The sequence below is a fragment of the Pseudonaja textilis genome, chromosome 7 (genome assembly GCF_049901715.1).
Source record: "Pseudonaja textilis isolate UNSWEBS1 chromosome 7, rPseTex1.2, whole genome shotgun sequence".
NCBI lineage: Eukaryota > Metazoa > Chordata > Lepidosauria > Squamata > Elapidae > Pseudonaja > Pseudonaja textilis.
In genome coordinates this window covers 24,802,525-24,829,742 of record NC_141996.1, presented here as the reverse complement: position 1 = coordinate 24,829,742, position 27,218 = coordinate 24,802,525, and the positions used below count along the sequence as shown (strand labels likewise).

Sequence of the window (27,218 nt, the reverse complement as noted above, 5' to 3'; positions counted from 1 at the left end):
CCACAGTCAGAAATCAGTGTGCTAAATTAATAGTCACAGGTGTGCTTTTTAGGTAGACAGCTGCTTCAAGAGCTACTATCCCTGCTAACCATCATATTACAATAGGATAAAAATTGAGCTGTGACAAAACTCCTACTAAGTAGTTTCTGATTCAAAGCTCTAATAATAATATATGCTTTATGACCAGCAGCAGTATGAGACTGCGAATTCAGATGGTATCCCTCAACATCCAGCTACCCAACTCATAAGCCAAATGCAAAATTTTGATTTATGTGGTCTGCTCATGAGAAGCAGCTATTCAGAGTACATGAGCTATCTCACAACATTTCCTTTCTCTGGAGAGATGTTGCTGGCCAGGTTTTGGCATCCAGCTGCTGATTTTCACCATAAACATTATCCCACTTTGGCAGGGATGTCTAGTTTGCCATGGCACCCACTGGAGATTCTCACAATATGTTCATCCTATTTTAATAAATCTCATGCAGCAGATTTGATTCACCCTGTTAATGGTGGATCATCTTCTCCTTGCATAACTGATAATAGTGTCATATATATTGCTTCCCATTGCAGTTTCTTGTCAGAAAAAAATGTTTTGTGGATTTTTATGTCAATTTGTATGTTCTGCTCTATTGCCTTTCTGAGAATAATACTTAAATATTAATTGCTATGTTCATGTGGGCATCCAGTCTAATCAAGAATTCAGAATGTTTGAATATATTCAGGTACTTGGATTTAATTTATGTATTATGATCTCAGTACCAGCATGAATACAGTTTCTGTAATACTATTCAGAAATGTTGAACTGGGCTTGTCAATTAAACTGCAAAACTTCAACTTATACAATTTCAATTAATTAATTGATTAATATAATATAACTTTGTATCATGCTACCATCCTCTTTGAAAGGTGCTATTACTACAAATTACCTGCTGTCATTCTCAAAACTCCATTTTCAGCTGGACCTGCTAACCAAGCTTACTCCTACTTATTCCACCCAAAAGTTCAAGATGCCATCTTGAAATTGCAAGGAAATTATGTAAATACTTATTTTAACTTGCTATTCTGTGGTAAATAATATCTGATATAAATGATACCATAATGTTAATAGGGAATTTGATTTATGTTATGGTCTCTAGCTGAGCAATTTTATAAAGGGACAAGCAAATTCATTTTTTTAAAAAATGCATCGCTGATCAAATAGAATCTCCATGATAATTTTTCTGAACTTTGTGGCAGTCTTTGTTACCATTGATCAAAGAATCTTTTGAATCAATGATTTAATTATAAAACACTTTAAAATGTTTTTTCCCCTGGTAGGCTTCTTTTGTTTTATTTTGTTTCTTCAGCTTCCATATAGTGCCACAAGCTTCTTTCTAATTCCTTAAACAAACAATTGGAAATAGAATCTCCTAATGGTCTACACTAAAGTGCCATCAGAATGAAAAACATATATAGCTGAACTATTAATTAGAAAATCACTTTGGAACTGCTGAACAATATCTGGATGTTGTTTTGAGATGAGCTACACTAAAGATCAATCCAAGAAAGACAGAGATAATTATGATGGCCATTGCCGTTTGTATATGAGTCTGATTATCAATAATATTGTTTCACTTCTAAAGAACCAACTTCAAAGCTTCAGGATAGTTCTGGACTATCTGTGAAAGCACAAATGATGACAGTGGTGAGTCATGCATTTTAGCAGGTTAAACTGATATGATATGGTCACACTCAGGTTAGATTGTAATGCGTATAACACTAGATTCTCTTTGAAGGATTTGGAAGTTTCACCTGGTGCAAAATGTACTACCTGTATAGAGAAAGGTTAAACAATATACAGACCATATGTATTTCCAATGATCTTATGTATGTCTCCAGGAAATACTCTTTACAGTTCTCTTTTTAATATAATTTCCTGAGAACTTGAAAAATAACCAGTCATCAGAGGAAGATTAAATCAAGAGATGGTTTCACTCAGTATAAAAAGAGGTTTCTATAACTGAATGAAAGTTTTTGCCCAAGTATAGGTAAAATGACTTTTGTAATTGTATGAAGCTGCATTGTCAGTAAAAAGCCATTCTTCTTCAATAGCTCCTTCGGTAGTTTTGTAAAACACAATTCAGGGATTAAACAAAGTATTAAAAGGGCTCTAACAGCAAGTTGCAGAGATAAGCAATTGATTTAAATGTTACACTAATATGAAAATGGCACTTGGGCCGGGCTCTGTGTCTCTCCACATTCACACAGGATGTTGTTATCCACTAAAAGCCTCCACTTGAGTATGTTGGTCTTTAGGCACTCCAACCCTCAATCTTTTTAGGGTCCTCCAAATAGTATAAGGGAAGTTGGATCCTTTAGCCATAACCTCTTTTAATGTTATTTCTTGCTCAACAGTCTCCTTCCTCTATCTTTTAATAAAGCTTTTCCTAGGTCTGAGTCGGTGGGCTTTGGGGCATATGGCCATTCAGAGGATATCAGGGATCATTCTCTTGCTAAGTTATTTTGGCATCTGCTGCTACTTCTCTCCTGATCTTAAGTGGGGCAATGCCAGTGAGGGAATATATTTTTTCAATTGTTGTAGATTTGAGACATCCTGTCACTAAGTATACTGCTTCATTGATGGCAATGTCAACTTGTTTTGTGTGTGAAGATGCACTCTGCATTGGGGTAGCATACTCTACTGCAGAGATGCTGAAGGCCAAAGCTGATGTGCACAATATAGATGGTTGAGCTCCCCATGTATAGTTTATGAGTTTCCTGGTGATATTGCTCCTCAAGCTGACTTTACCCTTAGTGTTCAGGCAAAAAACAGCCTCCTGTTGAGTATTTTCAGATACTCAGTATTGGACAGTGCTGTAGTTGGTTCCCTTGCCACATAATAACCAACTCTTCCCTTGCATCTTGATTTTGGAGGTATAAAGTATACATTTGGGTCTTGTCTGGGTTGAATTTTAAATTATTGATGGTATAGTATCATCCTAATTCTTCAAGTGCTACCATAGATGTTCCAGCTACCTCATCAAAAGTTTATCCTTGTCGGCCACTGTTATATCATTCATATGGATGAATAGATTTGTGTTGTCAGGGACTGGTTTATTTTTGTATATATTTTGTACAATGTCAGAGATAATACACTTTTTTTTGGCAGCTCATTCTTCTGAATCCTTCATCTACTGTTCTTACTGTATAGTAGCATATAGAATCTCCAGTGCTGGTGGAAGCTGCCAATGACTCTGGTTAGCTTATTATCTCTGGTCATATTATTTAATTTATGTAGCAATACCATATGGTTTAGAGTGTCATATGCTGCAGTGGAGTTGATGAAAGTTATTCCAGTAATTGGTTTTCTTTTGAAACCATCCTTAATATATTATGTAAGATTAGGATTTAACTACCACATGACCTCCCTGGAGACCTGCTTGCTCCCTTATAATCTTTTCATCAATAAATTTTTGAAATACGATTCTATTGTATGATATTTTTTAATATATAATATTTAAAAATATAATATTTGTAACCTTTCTCTTACACAAGCCATTGTTCCATCTTGTCTCAAAACTTCCATTATTATTCCAGTTCCCAAAAAGTCCTCTCTTGATACTTTAAATGACTATAGACCAGTAGCTCTCACACCCATAATTATGAAGTGTTTTGAAAGACTGGTCTTAAAATATATACAGGATTGCCGCCCATCAAACCTTGACCCATACCGGTTTGCCTATCAGAATAACAGATCCACAGAGGATGCTACTGCCATGGCTCTCCACATTGCACTGGACCATCTGGAGCATAGTGGGAGCTATGTAAGGATGCTTTTCGTTGATTACAGCTCAGGTTTTAATACCATCATTCCAGATATACTGATTAAGAAGTTGCTAGAAATGGGCCTTTCCTCTTACATCTGCTGTTGGAAAAGGGACTTTCTTACTAACAGACCCCAAACTGTTAGGATTGGCAGCTATTTTTCCTCCACTCTTGCTCTCAGCACTGGCTCTTCACAGGGTTGTGTGCTGAGCCCCCTTTTGTATTCAGTCTACACCTACGACTGCACTCCCTCTTGTCCCACTAACTCTATAATAAAATTTGCAGATGACACCACATTAGTGGGACTCATATCAGGAGAAGACGAGACGGCCTATAGGTCAGAGGTTCTCAGACTGGTCTTGTGGTGCAAGAGTCATAACCTCACCCTGAACATCAAAAAGACCAAAGAATTGATTATAGACTTCAGAAGATGCAAAGCAGAGCTTCTCCCACGATATATCAATGGAGACAGTGTGGAAAGAGTTCATAGTTTTAAATTTCTAGGAACTCATATTTCTGACAACCTTACTTGGTCAGTACACACTATGGCCACTGCAAAGAAGGCCCAACAGCACCTGCACTTTCTGAGGCTGCTGAAGAAGAGTGGTCTGGGTGAGAAGTTGCTAGTTACTTTTTACTTTTTAGTAGTAGTAAGTATTTAACATACAAACAATCATTTTTTAATTATCTGAGTGTTTGAAACAGGTAGGCATTCTTCTAAGGTAGAAACAGATACTGCTGAACATTTTAAATCAATGTTTGTTACACATCATGGAAGATTCCAGTGTTTCTGAGGAAAATTTGAGGGAAGCCAAGCAACTGCAAGGTCCTACCAATTTCAGGGAACAGAATGAATGATTCTGGAAAGCCACAGATACCAGAGTTGACATGAATTATGCATCCCTTGTTTAAAGAGAGGTCAGCATCATCAATAATGGACCAAGGACTTCTTGCCACCCATTTGTATCTTTCCATGTCAGCAGCAATTCATGAAATCTGCATGGATTTCCTCAATATTTTTCAGAACTGAACAAAGAAGCTGTAGAAAATGCTACCAGGCCAATATGCAGCAAATTTCAGTGCATATTTACTAGGCTCTGGATAAATTTAAGGATTAATTTGCAGACATGATTAGAAGACCTAATTAAGGTAGAACAACCAGACTTAGAATTGACAGTGAAGAAACTGAAGTGATGGATAGTGAATGGATTTTAGGATCAACGATCAACAGTAAAGGGACAAGCAGTCAAGAAATACCTTGGAAAAGATATTCAGATGTTGTGGTGTTTCTGTACCTACAAAGATCAGAATCATGGAAGCTATGGTATTCCTATGATACATATGGAAGTCAAAGTTTAACTTTAAAGAAGCAGAGCAGGGAGAGTATTGATCTCTTTGAACTTTGTTATGGAGAAACTCCTGAGAATACTGTGAATAGGCACGAAAACAAACCAGTGAGTCATTAAACAAATCAACCCAGAGTTCTTACCTAAAGCACAGATGACCAGGCTCAAAGTATCCTACTTTGGGCACATTATGCAAAGACCCAGCTCTCTGCAAAAGGCTTAAAGCTGGGAAAGGTGTCAGGAAAGAGAAGAAAAGGACAACCAACAGCCAGACTTGGTTACAGTGATGAGTGCACAACTACGAGACCTGAAAGATCAACTTAGGGATAGATTGTCGTGGAGAAAATCGATGTGGTTGTTAGAAGAAAAAAAATGACTTAATTAATTCAAATCAGGTATATTAATACTAATTTTTATATTAGTATGAAAAAAGTAAAGGAAGAGTAGTATATTAGCCCCAGCTCAGTCAAGATATAGCAGCTGTAATAGGAAAAAGGGTGATGGGATACCAATGTCCCTAAAAAAAATTAACATGTATCATGACCGTAGAATTTAGATTTTGCAATCTTACATTGTTCTAACATTTCAAGCCACTACCTACTTGGCTATAAAAAAATAGTATTTCAGATTTTCTTTTATAAACCAGACAACTCACCACAGCTAACTCACCACAGACAGCTCGCCACAGGATAATTTAACATTTAAATTTAAATTATTTAATTAAATTTAATTATTTAAAATAAGTAAAAAAATATTTTAATTTTTGTCATTCACATTTCATTCTGTCCTTCCTCTTGCATCCTTTCTTTAATGATTCCATTCCACCATTTTCTTAATATTACGATAACTCTTGTCCCGCAGTGAGTTGGCAATGACAAGTTGTCCTGCAGTAAGTTGGCCTTGGTGAGTTGGTCATGAAAAATTATCCTAGATCAATACATGGGCAGTCCTCAACTTACGACCACAATTGAAGCCAAATTTTTGGTTACTAAGTGAGACATTTGTTAAGTGAATTTTGCTCCATTTCTTGCCACATTTGTTAAGTGAATCACTTCAGTTGTTAAGTTAATAGCAATTGTTATATGAGTCTGGCTTCCCTATTGACTTCGCTTGTCAGAAGGTCACAAAAGGTGATCACATGATCCCAGGGCACTACAACTGTCATAAATATGAGTCAGTTGCAAAACATCTGAAATTTGATCACATGACCATGGAAATGCCTCAATGGTCATAAATATGAAAAATGGGTTTAAATCACTTTCTTCAGTGTCATTGTAACTTAGAACAACCACTAAAGTAACTGTTGTAAGTTGAAGACTACCTGTATAAAACTTAGAACAATTATTTCTTACTCTTCTGGAAAAAAAATATACATCATGGTCATTGCTGACAAATAGTACTATGGCAAAAGTATGTTGGTAAAACTAAACAGTGAATGAAACCGTTAAAAAAATTTTTTACTAAACATCTAGCAGATTTCTCATTTTTTTATGAGCATAACAAAATGTCATGACGTTTTTATGAAAGGCATTCATTCTCTCATTCTCTTCTTGCACTTTAAGTCTGAGTTACCCTTTAAGAAACAAACATTTTAAAAGGTGAGCTTTCAGTGAACTGTAGTGCGGTAGGCGCTATTTTGGAGTTCCTGCTAAAAATGACATTGAGGGAAATGATCACATATTTTTATCACACACAAATATGCAGCTTTGGATCAACAAATCATCAAATCAAATCTTTATTATGGCATGTTATGTTATCACTTGCCTCTCTCTCCGGATGCTCACGCCAATACTTAGCTGTTTGTGAGGGACTTGATAAACTGACCCCTATAAAATCATTTGGGGCAGCATTTCACACACTGCAGTTTCATCTCGTGCATTTTAAGCATACAGTACACAGTTTAAATTCAGTTTATATTCCTCTGGACTTTAAACTTGGATGGTCACATCAACCAAATTTTTGAAACATTTTTCAATATTTTTCCTTACTTTAATCCTTTCTTATATGTCTGTTATTAGCAAACACACTATCCCCATGGATACATATTACCTGAATACATTTTTTTTGAAGGAGGCTTGGAGTTAAAATCAGGTTTCTGTTCTAAGGTTGAAATTCAAACCTTTAATTATTGATCCTGCCATAGAAAGTCTGTGTAAAATGTAATGGAGGATCAATGACTGAAATTAAGTAAGGACATGTTTTAATCAGAAGTTGGCTCGAGAAGCTCGTATACAACATATTGAAGGCATCCATCATGTGCTGTTGTTATTAAAGGTTCCTAGCCATGAAACAACTATTTATTTTGGGAAGATTTTTAAGGGGGAAAAAAGGAAAGGAAAAAGAATATTCAAAAAAAGAGCAAAGTGCTGAAAAGTTTCTAGTTCTGCATTTCCAAATCTCTTCTATCATTTAGAATCCATGCCATCTCTTAATCCCTGGGCCCGTTTATATTCCACAATTACATTGATTATTGACTATTCATCTCCTATGATTGTATAGAATTATATTCACTGTTTTTCCATACTACTAAAAAAATCCCCAGTAACCTTCCTATTATGGCAAAAAAAAAATCAGCTGAAAAAATTATTTAAATCAGCTGAAAAAGATTGGCATTAAAGCATAATATAAAAAGTTAGAAATGCAATTAAACTTTGGTCTGTGACCTTAATAAAATTGACTGGGGACACAAAAAAAACCCACCCCAAATCTAACTATTAAAAATCTGACAAAGAATCTTTATAGATTTCCTGACTGTATTGAGATTGGGGACTGTATTTGCTGCCAAAGGAGTTGCATTCTTTCTTCCACATATTAAATAGAGGGACTTGTGACACAAGGGAAATCTTTGAACGGGGATGCATCTGCAGATTTTAACACTGTACAGCTTTCAGTTGGGACAGGCAGTCAATTACTTACTGAGAACCCAAGGTCTGGATGTCAAGGTATTTGCTAGGAAATAGAAACAAAAGCAAGCAGCAACTTGGCACTTTATACTACTGTCAAAGAAAATGAGGAAACAAACTGAAATCTTGCCAATTTCACTCCCAGCCCTATGGCTGTGACTGGGCTACTGCACATCCTGGAACAGTTCCCAAAAAATACAAGAGGTCAACACAACACAATTCTAGTCGCGTTCTTTCCTGCCACCAGAACAGGGGTAACAAATTCACATCATCATGGCGGTGTCACATGATGTATCGGGACTTTTCCCCTTTGCTAGATCGGGTGTGGGCATGGCCAGCGCATGATGCATCCAGCCTCTGGGCCAGGAGTTTGACAGCTCTGCACTAGAACAACAAACCATGCTTATACCTACTACAAAAAATAGATGCCAAAAGGCCAGTATGCTATCCTTGTGGCTTTACATATTATTAGTTCTTAATAATAAAACAAGTAAGGGTGTCTTTGCAGTCAGATGGGTTCCCTACCAAGGTTCTTACTCAGAAATAACTATTTCAGGAACAGCAACAATTTAAGAAAGAGGCATCCATTGAATTTTGTTCTGTTTTGTGTTTTGCACTGATGTCTCATGGTGCTGTCAGTTAATTTAACACAATGTTTCTCAAATTGGGTAAATTTAAGAAATGTGGACTTCAACTCCCAGTAGTCCCTAACAAGCAGGGGGAAACTAACTAGCAGAAGGAAATTGTGTTTAATTCAAAATGAACGCATGCAGCATCAAGGCACAAAAACTCCATTTTATTCTTATAGCCTTGATTTAAGGAGTTTAAAATGTGAAGTAGAATGTGCTCATAACAGTATAAAACGGTTTGCTATGCAAAGTCTGTAACTAAAAATATTACTTTGCTCTGATGGAAATACTGTGTTATTTCTGATTTTTAAAAAAGCTTAAAGATATACTCATTCTCTATATGTGAAGAATATTAAATTGACATAATGGGAAGTGTGCTCACTATTGCTTTGGGTAATCAAAATTTGGGGGGGGGGTTTTAAGAAATAAGCTTTCTTAAATGAGATTTAACTCTTGTGTGTGTCTTTTTGCTATCTTTTTTCCCCTTTCTGGTTTGGTGTGTGCATGTGTGCATGTGTATACAGCTAAGATCTTTTTTTCCTGTATTTCCATTTTAAAAGAATAAAATTGCATTATGATCAGGGCTAGCAAATCAGTTTTTGTGTGTTTATTTCTATTTTAGTCTATAATATCAAGACTGTTAAGTATTAATTAGTAGTGGGTGAAATACGACACAAGGGGAATGTTAGCTTGAGCTTCATAACTGATGGGCAATAGATTCTGAGATTAACTAGCTGCCCTACAGAATTTAGAAACCTCCGTAATATCATATATTTTCCTTTCTTTTACTAAGATAGTATAGACTTTATTGTTATATAGACTTTTGTGTCTATGAAGCAGACTGCCAGGAAGGAATTGAGAGAAGTCAGCAGTAATACCCATAGTTTTGCACTTTATGTGGGATGTCTATAATATCATATTTCTTCTAGCATGAACAAAATGTTATTCTGTAGCTCATAAGAACTATGATTACAGCCAGATGCGCGATTCCTTTGAAGGCAGTTGAATTTATACAGAGGATTATACTCTGTGTCTCTTCCAGAGGTACAGCTTCTACTTGACAGGAATGTGGAAGGCAGGCTGCAAAGAAGTTGCTAAATATACATACTTAGCACTTGAAGAAATTCTCAGGGAACCTCAAATCCCAGCTGATTCCAAGAAAGCCAAGGGACTAGGGATCTGCCAGCCTCTTCCTGTTTCTCAGAGCAATTTGTGTCAAGGCATGCCCTCTGCTGCGACGGATTGCTGGTGAGTGTCATTTGCAACAGTGCAATGCAGATTAAGTGCTGGGGTTCTGAATCACATATTTTGCACATGGATTATGGTTGAATAGAATTAGTAATCACTTCATCTCCATGTATTTTTCTACTTCTAGTATCATCTGTCCAACCGGACGAACTTCCCCCTCTGCCCCAACACATAAAACTTTTTGTTTGTGTAGCCTTTTGTAGAGGTATCCACAAAATCAGACAGTTTCATCAAAAACGTATGGGCATGAATACACAATGTATTTACACAAGGGACAGCACTTGCATCACAATGTCACAATGTTCATTTTATCATTTTCCTCTCTTGCCCTCTCTTCATGTCCATACTTTCAAAATTGAGAAAACACTGCATAATGGAGGCCAATCCCTGAACCATTACAGTGCAGTGTCTCTGTTTTGTTTTGTTTTGTTTTGTTTTTAAAAGTAGAGTGGTGGATAACAACATATTACTACTATTATGCTATAGGCTCAAATCAGGTCACTGATTTTGTGAGGGAGATGGGAATGTAGGGTTTAGAGTGGTATGTGGAATAAATTACTTTAGTTGAATAGTGACCCTTATTTTTGATATCCAATTACTTTTGACCTGTTTTGATCCATCAACCCCAAATATCTCAATCCCAGGCATTATTACTATGATACAAAGTGTACGTGTACAGAGAAGAGATTGTTAGAAAAGCATTAATGTACTGTATACTACAAGAAATGATGGAAAGAACTAAAAATGTTCATCCTCTCTTATTTTTCCTACCTTCCATTGCTTTTGTATGTTTTCTCCCTGCCATTTCCTTTCTGATCTTGGAGCAAGGTTGAAAAGATTATTTGAGACAATGGTTGTTGCTCATAAAACAAGTGTGTTCATTTGCTCGTTACCGCTGCATTATTTTTAAGCTATACACACAGTATACATGCATATTACAGCTAGAAGTTTTAACACATGGCTTCTGTATATATCAAGCTAAACCAAAAATAATTCAACCATATTTTGGTTTAATCTTATATTTGTACCATGCAAAAGCTGAATGCCATTTTCGCATAGTTAGAATTCTAAACATAATTTAGGATTATGTTTATTTCTTTTCCTTTTTTACATTATTGTATTTTTACTATTTTAATTAATTCAAAAGAAAAAACTACCATGTTAGATCACAAAGTAAAATCAATTGCTTTGAAAACTGGCACCATATTTGCAAATCCTGTGTTAGAACCTATTGACTCAACCCAGTGAAAACCCTGTTTCATTTTGTATGTTTTGTAGTTATCTCACTTTTAAAAACCATATTTTCCTCTGGAAGGTAGGGAAATGCCCAATCAGTGGAAGTTCTCTGCAGCATGCTGAGGAGACGTAACCTTCTCACCACACTTCTGATTGCTTTGCCATGGGGTCTTCTCCTAACTTTGTGGCATCAGTATCCAACAACCCGCTATCTGAGCCTTCTAAGAAGTAAGTATATAAATCCTGGCTTACAAAAGATTTTGTAACTTTCTTTCACAACAAATCTTTTGCCAAAAAAATGTATTCAATTACATAAAAATCAGAATATTTTAAAAATAGTGTTTATATAATTCTCTGCAGCTTAAGACTTCATTAAATCAGGTACAAGGTGTGGGTGATTTGTGCTGGAGATATGAATTCAGGAACTCTTGGTCAGTAATATGCTCTTGAACACAACCAGAGGGTTGAAAGAATACTGAGTAATTAAGTAGTAGAATATAAAACATATCCCATTTTTAAAAAATATCCACAAGTTTATCTAGGATGTAGAGATAGCCCAGCTATAAGTAAGTGTTAATGGACATTCATAGTATTTGTATAAAAAGCTAGATTTATTAAGAGGAAAGAAAAAAAATACATTCTTTTATCTAAATTACATCTTGAAGACAGGGAAAGTTGTAATAAAGTCTGAAGCACCAAAGACAAGATATTTCTTATCTCTTAACAGCAAAGATTCTTGACAAACAGCATAGATTTTTTTTTCTCACATATTTCTTGCCCTTTGCTCTTGTAAAATAGACTGATAAGATCCTGGGTGTTTATGTTACTCTTTTTGTTGTCTGTGAACAGTCCCAGAGCCCCACTTGTTTGAGTTTTGTATTGGATTTTTATGAGAATGGTACCTAAATTGTATTAAACAATCAGTTGCAAAGAGATGATGTCATTTTGGACAGTTTGCAATTACCTAATTCTTGGATGGATGGATGGATGGGTGGATGGATGGACGGATGATAGATAGATAGATAGATAGATAGATAGATAGATAGACAGACAGACAGACAGATAGCAAACTGAACGCCATGAACACATAGCCAGGCCTCAAACTCGGAGCCAAACCAAAACCCGGAACATGACATCACAGCCACCCGCTCAGGATATCACATCACGAAACTCAGGAGGTTACACCACAAAACCTCAGGATGTTACAACACAGCCAATGACTCAGGAGATTACAGCACAATACCCAGGATGTCACAACAATAGAACTCAGAAGATCATCACACAGCCCATTACCCAGGTCATTACAACACAGGAGGCTGATAGACACACAGCCAATACCTCAGCCACACATGTTCTTATGAAAAAGCCAACCAATCTGCAAACATCAATTCCATCAACCAATCAAGAAATAACAACACAGCCAACCAGCCCGCTTACAACAGAGCCAGCACACCACACCTCCCCACCAGTATTTATAGAGACAGCGGCTCCAATCACGCTTTGCTCACACAAGTACGAAGCCGAAAGCACCAGCCTGAAGATGGTGAGTGGGACCTCGTTGTAACATCACCAAGATACTCTCAGTCTTACATGGGAAAAGACCTGAACATGCCAAGACCTGCATAGATAGATGATAGATGATAGATAGATAGATAGATAGATAGATAGATAGATAGATAGATAGATAGATAGATAGATAGATAGATAGGCAGGCAGGCAGGCAGGCAGGCAGGCAGGCAGGCAGAAACAGACAGACAAACTTTCCTGGTTCTCAGACTAGAGAATTTCCTACCTGTCTTTGCTCTAAGTACTATCTAAACCAGTGATGGCTAACCTTTTCTACGTTGTGTGCCCAAAGTGTGCATGCATGCAATGTATGCACTGCTCCCCTGCACATGCTCAGACAACCCCCTGCATGTGCACTGTGCACCTCTGTGCATATGCGCACACCCCACACACACTGCATGCCTCCTCCCTCATGCCGCATGCCTCTGTGCATGCACGCGTGTCTCCCCTGCATGCGTCTCCCCACGCACATACACAGAAGAAGCCCAACAATCAGCAGGCTGGTGGGGGGGCATGCACATGCGCAGTGGGGCTCTTCTGGGCGACCTCTCACATGCCAGCAGAAATGGCTGTGTGTGCCATAGGTTTGCCATCATGGATCTCGACTAACTTTTCTGAGATAGACATTGTTGCCTACTCAGGTTTAATTCACTGTTAATATGCAATATATAGCTAGAGTAAGGCATCTTTTCTTTTTGATCATGTGTACCTCATGTTCATTGATAATTCATTGGCAGTTTATACTAATCAACTTGTTTTCATTTCCTCAGAGGCTCTTTTGTTCTTTGTTACTAGACTATTATTTACTATCCCTTCTATAAGCAAGTCCCCGTTTAAACAACTGTTCCATTTCTCAGTCATTTGCACAAGCTGAGTTCCATGTAGGTCAGCTGGCTCTTTTGCACATCCACAAACATCTAACCGCATGTAGTCCATTTCTAATATTTCGTACAGGTTGCAATCCAAGCTGAAATCGAAATATATATTTTTATCTCTAATTTTTCTACAGCAGAAATATACACAGCCAACCCCAGAGAATAGCTTTTGGTTAGATTCTCTTCCCTTCATTCTGTCTAACACAGAGCACAGTGTGGGTGTTTTGCTTTCAAAGGTGAAAGCAGGAAGAATCTTAGGACCTAAGAAGTAACTAAATTACAAAGGTAGCAAGACCACCGACAGCTGGGAAGGGGGACAAAAAATTTATGGGTTGCATAATGGCAACACAAATATGTTACAACTCATCAGTGTTCGGAATAACTTCCTCCCCTCCACAGTCAGTGTGACCTCATAGTGCACCCACTGAAAGAAAATTAAACACTCTCCTGCTTCCATGATTCATAGTTGCAAACTCTTAAGGATATTGTTGTTACAATAAATATTTGGATTTGATGCAAATCCTATTTTTACTTTTGGGGGTGTTCTTTTTTCACTTTAGTTTTTCCTTTATATTTTTTTTAAAGGTGGTCCAAGATATAAAGATCGGGAAATATGCCAGTATTAAATGAGAAACTGATTATATAAATGTTTTAATGGATGGCTTATGATGTATTATCTTTCTTTTGCCTTAGAGGAAACAGATGAAAATGGCACAGCCAAGTCACTCTTCAATGGGACATCTCTAGTGAGGGAGGATGGGCTTGCATCATGTACTCGACAGCCAGCAATTGGGACAGCTCCCAAAATAATCCGGAATTATGTGTACTCTAGGCCTCCCCCATGGTCAGACACATTGCCTGCCATATTTGTGATCACACCTACCTACACTCGACCAGTACAGAAGGCTGAGCTGACCCGACTGGCGAATACTTTCCTTCATGTACAGAACCTCCACTGGGTAGTGGTGGAAGACTCTCCTAGAAGAACCAACCTGGTGTCCAATCTACTGGAGAAAACAGGGATTCATTTTACTCACCTAAATATTGAGACTCCTAAGAGTCTGAAATTAGGTTTGTCCTGGATTTCATCTTACACTCCCAGGGGTACATTCCAGAGGAACCTTGGACTGCATTGGCTTAGGGAAAGTTTTAGCACCACACCAGCACCTGAAGGTGTAGTATACTTTGCAGATGATGATAATACCTATAGCCTGGAGCTATTTGAAGAGGTAGGTTATTCAAAGTTTTAATGACTTCACTTTTAACCCATGATTTAGGCAGATTAATGATTATATTCTCTCTCCTTCATTCTTTTGATATACAAAAGAAGGTATAGGTTAAGGAGTCATAGGGAGGTATATCAAGAAGGGATAAAGGTCAGTGGATATGTTCATGCTTTGCATATAAAATATCACAGTTTCAGTCTCTAGTATTTCACATTAAGGTTGGGAACATTTCTCAGTGAAACCCTGACTCGCTATTGCACTAAATGTAAATTAGCCCTTCCCAGACAGGTGTCCTATATTTGTGCTGGACAATTGCCAGAAATTCCAATCAATGTGATATCAGATGAGTGAAGATGAAATAGGTGATCAATTAACTGCCCATACAACCTACCAGTAATTATAGCTGGAGAGTGAGGGTTGCAATTATAATTATGGTTCTGAAATATGGATAGGAGTGTTTGGAAACAAATAAGATATTTAAAACCACACCTAATCCTGTTCCTGCATATCTCGCATCCATGTTGAAAATGCAGACAAAACTCTTTCAGGAAAAGGCCTTCAGAAGGGCAAGGCAGAAAGTAAAGCAGAAAATTTGACATGGAAAAGTAAAACTAAAAAGAAAATAATAAATGTATGATAATATGTAACTACTGCAAGGGTACATGTAGAAGAAGTCAGACAACCCAAAGGAGGGGCTCACAGTATATATAAAAAGATTAGAAGGACTCGTATTCATGTATTCTTGTTTTCTTTCTGACAAGCAGATGCGTTACACAAAGAAGGTATCTGTCTGGCCAGTTGCTTTTGTTGGTGGTCTCAGGTATGAATCCCCCAAAGTGAGTCCAGCAGGCAAAGTTGTTGGTTGGAAGACTGTGTTTGATCCTAACCGGCCTTTTGCCATTGACATGGCTGGCTTTGCCATCAGCATAAAACTGATTTTGGAGAAACCACAGGCCAGTTTCAAGTTGGATGGAGTGAAAGGAGGCTACCAAGAAACTAGTTTATTAAAGGATCTGGTGACAATGGATGGGCTAGAGCCGAAAGCTGCCAACTGCACAAAGGTTAGCAAAATTCGAGGGAGGGAAATCACAATAATTTCCCCTACCCAGTGGATCATTATTCCCATGTTTATGTTGTCAATTAGATAAATTATAATTACGTTTATGTTAATTATATAAGTATAATTATATGCACATACCAGAGGTGGTATTCAACAGATTCTGACCAGTTCTGGAGAACCGGTAGCAGAATTTTTGAGTAGTTCGGAGAACCAGTAGCGGAAATTTGGAGAACTGGCCAATATCATCTCTGACTGGTCCCACCATCTATTCTCTGCCTCCCAAGTCCAAGCTGATCGGCTGGGTCTTCTTTTGTTGGCCTGCATAGGAGAACGGATCTTGGAAGTAGGTTAGTGGGGTGGGGAGAGAATGGGATTTTGTAGTAATCTTCCCCTGCCATGCCCACCAAGCAACGCCATGCCCACTAAGCCACACCCACCAAGCCACGTCCACAGAACCAGTAGTAAAAAAAATTTGAATCCCACCACTGGCACATACCTAATGTCCAGATCTAGAGATATTAAAACATTGCAGCTAGGGTCTTATATAAACAAAAACATATACCTTAATACATGAACATGAAAACAGGTGCAAAAATCCAAATGACTTGGCTGCTATCTAAAGGTCATGTGAGAGCCAGTTTTGGGTATTGGTTAAGGCTGGAAGACCATTGATTCTAGTTCCACTTTAGACATAAAGACAACTGGCTGACCTTGGACCAGGCATTTTTCCACTCGGTCTTAGGAAGTTTTTCCATTTTGAAAAAGTTTGCCAAGAAAACTACAGGGATTTCTCCAGGCACTTTCTGAGTAAAGAAGACAATTGAATAAAAAGCAGGGGAGAAAGACCATGAAGATTTTTGCAACCCCCACCAGGTTGCCCTTCCATGGAGACATTGGCAGATTTTTTAAAAAAAAGATGGATACAGGTGATCAATTATTGCAGTAGAAATACTGTATTCTAGATTCAGAACAAATATCTTTCTGTACATTTCTAAATTGGCTTTTTTTGCAAATGACACACAAGTAGTTAGGAACCAGCTCTCCACCAGTTTCCACGCTTCTCCTTATCCCCATTTGTGCCTCTCATCCTCTATTTCAACTAGCCATTCTTGCCTATTTTGAATGTACTGTAGGCACATTCCCCTCCTCGTTCAGTTTATTTCTAGCATTTGCGGGAATAAATATTTTGTTGTTTTTATAGGATACTGCTGTATCTATAATGAGTCTAAAAATAAACCAGGTAAATATGTGATTATGTAAATATACCCTTCCAAGAAGACTTTCAATTTCTTTTGAGTCCTATTCCGAGATTTCATATGCATAAATATATGTGTACTTATGCACTAGGCAGGTTTCCTGATACCTATTGCCTGTTGTATAATTTTAATATCTAAAATTTAATATTTAATATTAAATTTTCTTGATAGGTTTTGGTCTGGCACACAAGGACTGAAAGGCCAACACTAGTTAATGAAGGCAAACGTGGATTCACAGACCTAAGGGTAGAAGTGTAGATAACTTGTTTTTTGCTGTAAGTATAAGATTTTTGCTGTCTCAAGATTTTCCTATTATTTGCAAGTAGCTCTTCAATGTAGTGTTCATTTAATATGCATGAGGATGAGCTCTTTGGTAAGTGTATGAATGGTTTACTGTCTCAATTTATCAGTCCTGGTCTGCCTGTGATGCAATCTGAAATGTACTTTTGAATCCCATTCTTAAAATAAGAATTCAGGCCCAGGCATGGGGTTCCTTGATTAGGGCACTGTTTTCTGACTGATTGTTTGGTGCTAATACCTGCTTATCTAGGTCTAAGAGATACTCTGGAGAAGAGTATTATAGCCTTTCTGTTTCCTTCTTGGCTTTTTTATTGCTTCTTTTTAATATTGTGTAAGAAGGATTGTTTCTATGTGTCTATTCATTTGTCTGAATGTCAAGCTTCCAGGAATTTCCTTGCAGTTTTGAATGTATCTTGGTCTAAGAGTTACCAAGAGTCCTCAAACTGCAGCAGATATAAATCCAGTAAAAAATAGATTAAGCAGGCAGCTATAATCAATCATTTTTATTGCTTAAAATAATTTAGGGGAGTTATGTGGATGCCAGAGGCTATCTAGAAAATAAAAATTAGCCCCTGCCTTACTTCACTTCATGCATGTTCACATTTTAAATAACTTAATAAATATAATGTTTTTAAAAATTGCATAATTTGGAGCGTGGAGTCTGCTAGGCATATAAGAGGACCTCATTTGGAGATCTAGTGTTTTTCTCATCATCAAGTTGTCCACAACATACTTTAAAATACATTGAAGAGTACCAAAATATTTATTTTATTTATTTTTTATCTGTCAGTTGCTTACAAGATAATAGATATAAGTAAAAACATAATTATGAATACATGGATACATATAAGAAAAATAAAAATATATATAAAAGAAACAATAGGACAGGGACAGTAGGCACTTTGGTGTGCTTATGCACACCCACTACAGACCTCTTAGGAAAGGGGTGAGGTCAATAGTAGACAGTCTAAGGTTAAAGTTTTGGGGGGTTTGGGGAAAAAAAACCACAGAGTCAGGTAGAGTATTCCAGTCATTGACCACTCTGTTGCTGAAGTCGTATTTCCTGCAATCAAGTTTGGTGCGATTAACCTTGAGTTTGTATCTATTGTTTGCTCTTGTGTTGTTATGGTTGAAGCTGAAGTATTCATTGACAGGTAGGACATTGCAAAGTATGGTTTTATATACTAAGATCGGACTGAAGGCGGTGTAGTTCTAGGATTTCTAGGTCTAGAATTCCGAGTGATGGCATAAGATATTCTGCAACGAGTAGAGGAGTGGAGAACTCTTCTTGTGAAATATTTCTGGACTTTCTCAACTGTGCTAATATCAGATACGTAATGTGGGTTCCAGACTGATGAGCTGTATTCGAGTATTGGTCTAGCAAATGTTTTGTATGCTCTAGTTATTAGTGTAATATTGCCAGAGAAAAAGCTACGTAAGATTAGGTTAACAACTCTTAATGCCTTTTTGGCTCTGTAGTTACAGTGGGCTCTAGCACTTAGGTCATTTTAGATGAGTACTCCAAGATCCTTGACAGAGTTTGGATCATCAACAAGGTCTTGACTATTCAGCTTGTATTTTATTTTTTGATTTTTTTTGCCAATATGTAAGACAGAGCATTTATTTGTTGAGATTTGAAGCTGCCATTTGTTTGACCATTCTGATACATAGTCAAGGTCTTTTTGAAGGGTAGCAGTATTGTCTGTGGTGTCGAATAGCTTTACATCATCAGTGAAGAGAACACAGTTGCTCTTGATATGATCACACAGGTCATTTATGTAGAGTATGAAAAGAGTTGGTCCTAGAGTGGAGCCTTGGGGGACACCACTGTTGACAGGTAAAGAATTTGATAGGATGCTTCCAATTTGATGCTTCCAATTTTGACCATTTGTTGTCTGTTTGACAGGAATGCTTCTATCTAGTTATGCAGGTGTCCAGAGATCCCGTAAGATTTTAGTTTTAGTAGTAGTTTGTCATGTACCACTGAATCAAAGGCTTTACAGAAGTCTATATAGATTGCGTCTATTGCTTTTCCCTGATCGAGTTGTGTAATCCATATGTTTTTGCAGTGTAAGAATTGCAGATTACATGATAGTTTTTTTCCTAAAACCAAATTGTTTATTAGAGAGTAGGTTGTTTGTTTCTAAGTGGAGGATGATGGATTGGTTAATAATTGATTCCATGACTTTACAGGTGATGCAGCATAAAGAGATTGGTCTGTAATTTTCAACTAGGTTGGGGTCTCCCCTTTTGAAGATGGGGATGACCGTGGCTTGTGACCATAGTTTTTAGAGGTTCAGCTATGGCAGTGGGTAGTTTTTTTAAGAAGTAGGCACATATTCTGTCCGGTCCAATAGATAGAGATGCTTTTAGATTGCAAAGTGCTTTTTCAACATTGTCTTCTGTAAAATCGATATGTATTAGATCATTTTAGTCGTCTGTGGTTCGACTAGGAAATACTGGGCATGATCCATTACTGTTTACAAATACTGAGCCAAAGAATGTGTTGAAGAGGTTGGCTTTAATAGTGTCATCGTTGCAGTCTTTACCATTAGGTCCTTTCAGGGGTGGGATAGACCTTGAGTCCTTTAGTTTGTTGTTTACAAAATAGTAGCGTGGGTGGAATTGGTGCACAGAAGGTTTTCCTCTTGTTTAATGTGATAATTGGTACATTCAGTTTTTATCTGGTGGCATAAATTTTTGTATCGGCTTTTGATGTTGGCAACTTCACCAGATTTGTTTTTCCATCAAAGTGATTTCTTTTTGGATTGAAGCTTCCTTATTGTTTTGGATAATTTGTTTTTTTCTGGTTTTGGGAGTTGTTAATGGTACGTATAGTTTGATGACTCTTTTGACTTCAAGTAAAAATATGTTGTAATGGTCTTCTGCAGTATTGCATCCAGAGAATAGAAATTGCCAATCAAGGGATGAGAGATCATTGTTTATAAGATCATAATTGCCTTTTTTGAGGTTATAATTGGGGATTCTATCATTGTGATGATTTTTGTGTGGACATATGTTGAGACAAAAGTCAATCATGTTGTGGTTACTGTTGGAAAAGGGTTCTTTAATTTGTATTCCGTAAATTGAATTCAAACTATTGCAGAAGATGAGATCGAGGCAGTTGTTAAATCTAGTGTTGTTGGTTACTAGTTGTTCTAGTCCCAGATTTGTTATTGCATTGTAGAAGGTTGCATGTGTGGGTTCAGTTGTACATTCGTTAAGGGTCCAGTTAATATGAGGTAGATTGAAGTCACCAAGAAAGATAAAAGCGTGTGGGCAGGATGCTGCCCATGTTAGTAGTGTATTTAGCTTGTTTCCATGTTCAATGTCATATTCAGGGGCTCTGTAACATAGTAAGAACCAAAATGTGATATTTAAGGACAGTTCACAGACAATGGTCTCAGGAAGAGCAAGCTCCTGGGTAACTTGGATGGTTTTTAGATGTAGGGACTTTTTAGAGAAGATAGCAACACCACCTCCTCTACAGATTTCACGATCTGATCGGTAAACATGATAGTCTCTTACTGTGATAATGGAGTCAGGGAGAGATGCATGAGCCATGTTTCACGGACAAATATAATGTTGAATTTAGCCGTATTTAGTAAGAGGAGAAATTCAGGTATTTTATTTACGAGGCTTCTTGCATTGAGTAGCAGTTCACAGCTTGTTGCTATATGCCTTTCTTCAATTACTTTATAAATAGGCCTCTGAATTAAAAATTTGAGTGTCTTTTTTTTTCTTCCTAGTGTTTTTCCTGCAAATGTAGAGTCCATTTGTGTTGATGCATTGGTTGCAACAGGAATTGATAGGCTCATTACCTGAGCCTGGTATCATGGTCTGAGAGAGAGAGAGACAGAAAGAAACAGGCCCAAAATAATCCAGCTGGCTTTCATGTCTAAGAAAATACTAGAACTCATGGTTTCCTAGTTTCTAGCCACCACACCAAAATAGCTAATAGAGATACTTAAAATATTAAGAACAAGGGCTAGCTAATGTAGAGTCAGAATAGTTTCCCATCATCCCTTGGTTAATCTAGTTCACAGTATGTGCTACCCAGTTTTTCTTGTAGCTCTTTATATCCCCTAACACAAAGAATCAATGTAGGGGCCCTAAAGTAAAAAAGGCGGTTGTTTGATTTCATTTAATAGTTAAACCTGTCTAAAACCAAGAATTTTAAACCACTTACGTCTAACAAGACAACATAAGTGGTCTTTTGTTTTCCAGAACATGAGATTTATTTATTTTTTAAAAAAAATAATTAAAAGAGGATTTGTGAAGAAAACCTGTATTTCAGTCTTTGAAAACTGAACTGATAAAGCTCTGTTAATCTATATATTGCCAGGTTTGTTCTTCTTGGACAGTCTCACTGCTTGAAGAAAGTAATTGATTATGAAGCTGAGCCTGACTCAGCACAATCTCAATGTTACAAAAAGGATATATTGCAAGCTTTAGGAATAATTTTAAAAGAACCAGGGAGAAGTATTGGCTGGCAGCTCTAAAAACTAAGATGGCTCTCTGTCAAGATTTCAGGGATTGAGGCTTCTGCTCTAGTTAATTACAGTAGGTATTGGTAATGCAATGTTCAAATTCCTGTGCAAAATAAAAATGGGCTGTGTATTCGTCTGTTTATCATGAGCTTAGAATAAAGAATGAAATTAGGTAAAATAATTCATATTAGATGCCAGACATGGAACATACCAGATAGTCTTTAATCAAATGAAACTACTCAATCATTCAGCCCAGAATTATATATTCTTGTTAGCATCGTTAACAATGACTCCCTGGTTGAATGTGTACTTATTACCTGTTGTTTTTAAATTCAATGTTAAAGAAAGTGCCTGAATTGTCTACATACAAATTACATCCTGATCTATTGAGCTATGACTCTTCCATGAAGAGATTTGACATGAGTTTAGTTCCTTTCCTGAAGACTAGGAAGACAAAAGTAAGAGAACTTGGACATTATGCTGAGCTTTAGAAGGGAACACTAATTTTCTACTAGCATTATATGTTTGATATAACATCTCATTTGGTCCTGACTCAACTCAATGTCTTTGTGACTTGAAGTTATTGAGATGTAATGTGTAGATTAATTCCCCCCCTCCCCCAATGGTGGGACAGGGGAATTTTTAAAATTGAACAGCTTCAGGTTTGACTGTTGTTTCTTAAACTAGAACTGGCACACAAGACTGTTTAATATCATCCAGCAGATTGATGAGCAAGAAATTGGATGGATGATTTCTATCTCCCATGGTACAATTTCTTAAGAAGAAAACTCCTCAGAGTAATGAGAGTTGGCACCACTTCTAAAAAAGCTCAGTGGAAGAATTCCTTCATTATGTTTTTACCTGTACTATCATCTTTCTTCAGCAGTTTGAAGCCAACATGTCTACAGACTGCTAGAAAGGGGATTATAGAGTAAAAACAGAACATTCACTCCTGGCACTTGATTACTTCATACCTTAACAAATGCCAGAAATGCAAAAACACCATGCATCAGCAATGCAGATTTCTCCTTACCATTAAAATAATTTGTAAAACGAAGTCTCATTAATCAACTGAGAAAAAAATAGAATAGGTTTTTCTGCCTGGTACCACATAAAACAACTTGGATTATTAGCACCTGTCCTTTGAGGCTGTTTTCTCAGCACCTAAACACTGCATAGATGCTTCCTGGGAAATATCTTTCTCTCACTCTTTTTTTTTTTTGGCTTGCCTGAGGGGAAGAAAACTGGTTAATTATAGGAACAACAACTCTTATGAAAATCTATTCATAACTGAGCCTTGAAACAAAAACTAAATAAAACTTTCATTGCTGGGGATGTTCTCTTGTCTCCAGAAGCCAAAGTAGAAATGGTCATGGATGCACATAGTTCCATGGACAGATGGGAGAGAGCAACCCTGCAATCCTAGAGTTGTGTACGTCACTAACTTCCCTCAAGCTCTTCCTACATTTGAACCAGAATATTCATATTGGAAATTTCAATATATTTTCTAATGCAAAGCAGCTCTTCCCTGTAAGATCAGTTTGATCTTCCACCAGATTGCCAAAATGAGAGAATGATACCACAATCAATGTGTATCTTGTGAATGTATGTTCTCAATAATGGCTAATTCCATCTCCATCCTTCTTCTTACACATTTTCCCGTGTCCTTAACTGCCCCATGCACCTTAAGTAGAAAGGAAATTTCCTTATCTAACACTGAGTGAATTGTCTTTTTTCAGTGTTGATGCAGCAGAAATATTTCATATTTGGAGACACTCTGCATTTCAGAGGAAAAAAATGAGGCTCTAAAACAAACCAGAGTAAACTTCTTGAGCAAGGAGAAAGGGGTAGGGTACAGAGACTAAGCTTTCTGAGAAAGAAACAATCTGAATGTATCATATATTATCTGCTCCCAGAGTAACATGTAATTTCACTTTCTCAAGATTTCAATGTTGTTTCTGTTGCCATTATAAACTGCATTCAGCTAAAGGATGGTATCATTTTAATAACTCCTTCTTTATGATGGAATGTCAGAAATCCAGGATTATTGGATAGCTTTGGAGCAATGTCTCTCATTTCAATATGCTGACTGACAGTTTTGTTGTTTTGTTGCTCTGAACATGCTCTCCTTTTTGTGTTAGGAAGAGGTTAGTAGTTTGGGTTAAAACTACTGTTATAGTTTAAATCCTGGCATGAATTTATGTAGTTCTTTGTATTCCAAATTGTGCTGAATCTGTCCAAGAATATATTGTATACTTATATGTGCCCTTTAAAAATTCCCTTTCTTGTTGTTTACTTTGTAGATAGCAACTTCTTGCACACCTATCTATGATCAGCAGGATACTGATGCAACAATCAAGAATAACATCCATATTTGTATTGCATCCAGCTTCTAAGTTCTCTAAAATCAGGAATAAAGAAACAAAGTCAATGTCATATTCAAGGCCATTTATTCTATATTCTAGTCATTCACAACCAACTAAGAGGACCTGTTTCTTCATTGTTATTTCTGTGTTGGAATACTTTTTTGAAGAACATTTGAAGCATTTCTGTAAACATCGCATTTGGGATACTGTTAAGAAAAGCGTAGTTGGAATAAGGGGCAAAATTATTCTTTGCTAATCCACGTTCGAAGCTTTGTTTTGCAATATGTATTAAGACATCAGCTTTTGCAAATCTACTCCAAAGAATGGCAGTTCAAAATGAACTAGTTCCTGCCTACTGCCAATGAAATATTCCACACTATTGCAGGAAAGAGAGAGTCACTCTCAGAATTACCTACTTAAAACTTCTTTTAGACTTAGGAATTCTTGTTTGAAAGAATGTGGGTAGGCAATTCTTTCCTGGAAGACCATGAAGATGTCTACTGGAGAATGGGATATGCATCAGTTCCCTTTTTCATATCCAACCAAGATCAAATAGTTCCTCTTGAATCTGAATGATAAACTGAAGTAGCAAGTTTGAGAACTTCTGCATCAGCAACTCAGCATCATGTCCTGTGGCTATGTAGATAAATCTTTGTCATGAGAAATAGGAACAATAAGAAGCACTCGACTACTTAATTCTCTGTGGGCAATATATCAGACAGGAACTAGTTATGAGTTTACTTTTGGAACTAGGAAATCTCACATAATTAGTATTCCTTTGGTCCAATCTAGAAAGATTTTTCTTATTCTTTGTAGCTTTGTAAATATCTAGCATATTCTTAAATTGTCAATGCAGCTGCATGATGAATTTCAACTCTGTGTGGAATGATACAGACTCCAACCAAGCCATGCTTGGAGTGAATAGATAATGTTTACTGATACTGAGCCATGGACTCCTAGCTTAATAGATGTGATGAAAGCAAAAAAATTTAAAAAGTAATACTAAAAAGTGAACATTCACAAACAGTAGTAAAAGCCACTATCCCGATTCCTAACTTTTTAATTACAAATACATTCATCAATTGTAAGCATCAGTTGCAAACAGAAGTACTTATTAGCAATCAACAATCATATCTGTAGAATAGATAACAAAGTGTTGGTACGTCATCAGCAAGTGTGAATTCAAATGGGAAAGTGGGTGGGGATATATATGGGCCAAAATATAATGGCTGGTAAAAGCACAAAAAAAAGTTTTTTATTAAGGTGGGCTATGTTCACTTCAAAAAAAAAAACCCATACTTTTGATGTTTTGTGATTTGTTAAGTTCTTGCAACTGAAAAAACTGAAGGAGAACATTTTCTAGCAACTGAGCCAATTCTGAGTATGATTCTGAGATATGTCAGAACATGTCTTTATTTCTTGACTTATTTAACAGGTCTTTTCTGCCTATTGTATTTCATTTGTATTAACCTGGATTGTCTGCTATTTTTATGGAGAATATTTTTATTTCTCTTCCACCCTGTGTTCAACTGAAACTCAACAGGGAATTACATTTTTTCTACTCACTGCTGAAATGTCATATATATTCATGCTCACTGCATAACGTCAGGAAATGACTGGTGTCTTAAATTAGAAAAATAATTAGAAGCATAATAATGTGAAAAGTATATAATTTAAAGGAAAAGAGACTATGTGGGTGTTCAAGTTGACACAAACAGTTTGTCAAGAGCCTTTTAGTTCTCTTATCATCTACTTCTTTGAGGGAAACCAAGGATGTCTTTTTTTAATAGAACTCAGTGGCCAGTAGAATCCTCAGAAGCTTCTAAAAATATTATCTTTAAAAAATAGCTGAGGACTAACTATTAGATCCCACCTTGCACCTATTTATGTCGATAGTAAGAAAAAAAGTAAAGTAAAAAATAAATAAATACTGCCAAAAAGGAATTTGTTGGCCATTATCTTCTTCCGTGGTGTTTTGTTTTTTTATTTCTTCTTAGCATAAGATATCTTTATTTATTACTTAATAAAAATTGCTAAATGACATGTCAGATTTGCCTGAAGCAATATAACATGATAATGAGATATAAACTCCCAAAGAAAGGCAGACTTTTTAGCACCAAATTGAAGCTTCCAGAATAGGCCAAAAAATTCAATCTAGCCTATTAATGATATTAATACCTCACTTGCATGTGCCCAACATTCCATGGAAACAAATATATTTACTAAAATGTAGTATCAGAAGAAAGTTATTCACCAGTGATAAAATAATTATGATTTATTTGGTCTAATGGATCAGTCTGGTATACCCTTATTTTGGGGGGAGGGCTTTGGGTTTGCCTAAAGAGCCCAGATGTAGAAAGGGAGAGAGAGGACAATGTGAAGGGAGTGAGGTAAAAATGCCAAGTAGGCTAAGATTCATGGAAATCTTCCACTGAGCTACAGAGAAAATGGAGCAGAACTTGAAAACAGAGCTTTCAAACTTGCAGCTGGTTAAAAACATATCTCAAATTCCCAAAGTTCATTCCTGTCTTGCCTGCCTTTTGTGCATGTTGAATGATTGCTACAAAATGAAAAATAAGAACTGTGTGGCTGGAGACAAAAGTCTTTTCACTTCTATTACAACAAGGGTGCAAATGGAATTGGTGCAGTGAGCAGAAAGTTACTGGAATCCTGAGCTATGTGAAGTCTGACACAGAAGCCACTGAAGCAGTATTTAGAAGGGTGTTTGCAAAATTGCCTGAGAAATGTAATGTGAAAGAATTGAACTGTTTAAAAAGTACTGTACAGAAAAGCTCTGGTGTATGTCATAAGCCACTGTTTTGATCCCTGAATTTCATGAATTATTAATACACTATATTGTCAGAGAAAAAACATACCACAAAAAACCCACAATACCAATCAATACCAAAATAA

At 36.7% G+C, this 27,218-nt stretch overlaps 1 protein-coding gene across 6 annotated transcripts in view; it reads left to right on the top strand.

Moving 5' to 3' along the window:
- Positions 1 to 26,249, top strand: part of LOC113441713 (galactosylgalactosylxylosylprotein 3-beta-glucuronosyltransferase 1-like) — a 55,136-nt gene extending 28,887 nt beyond the window's left edge. For 4 of the 6 annotated variants that reach the window (XM_087937267.1, XM_087937266.1, XM_087937265.1 and 1 more), the window contains 6 exons: positions 9,725 to 9,930; positions 11,246 to 11,394; positions 14,301 to 14,836; positions 15,598 to 15,894; positions 17,321 to 17,424; positions 24,243 to 26,249. In XM_087937267.1, coding sequence (XP_087793393.1) covers positions 11,283 to 11,394; positions 14,301 to 14,836; positions 15,598 to 15,894; positions 17,321 to 17,407 — 1,032 coding nt within the window. In that variant the 5' untranslated portion in view covers positions 9,725 to 9,930; positions 11,246 to 11,282 and the 3' untranslated portion in view covers positions 17,408 to 17,424; positions 24,243 to 26,249. The remainder of the gene's footprint in view (positions 1 to 9,724; positions 9,931 to 11,245; positions 11,395 to 14,300; positions 14,837 to 15,597; positions 15,895 to 17,320; positions 17,425 to 24,242) is intronic. The other 2 variants (XM_087937268.1, XM_087937269.1) reach the window with 2 other exon arrangements.
- The last annotated feature ends 969 nt before the right edge of the window (positions 26,250 to 27,218 follow it).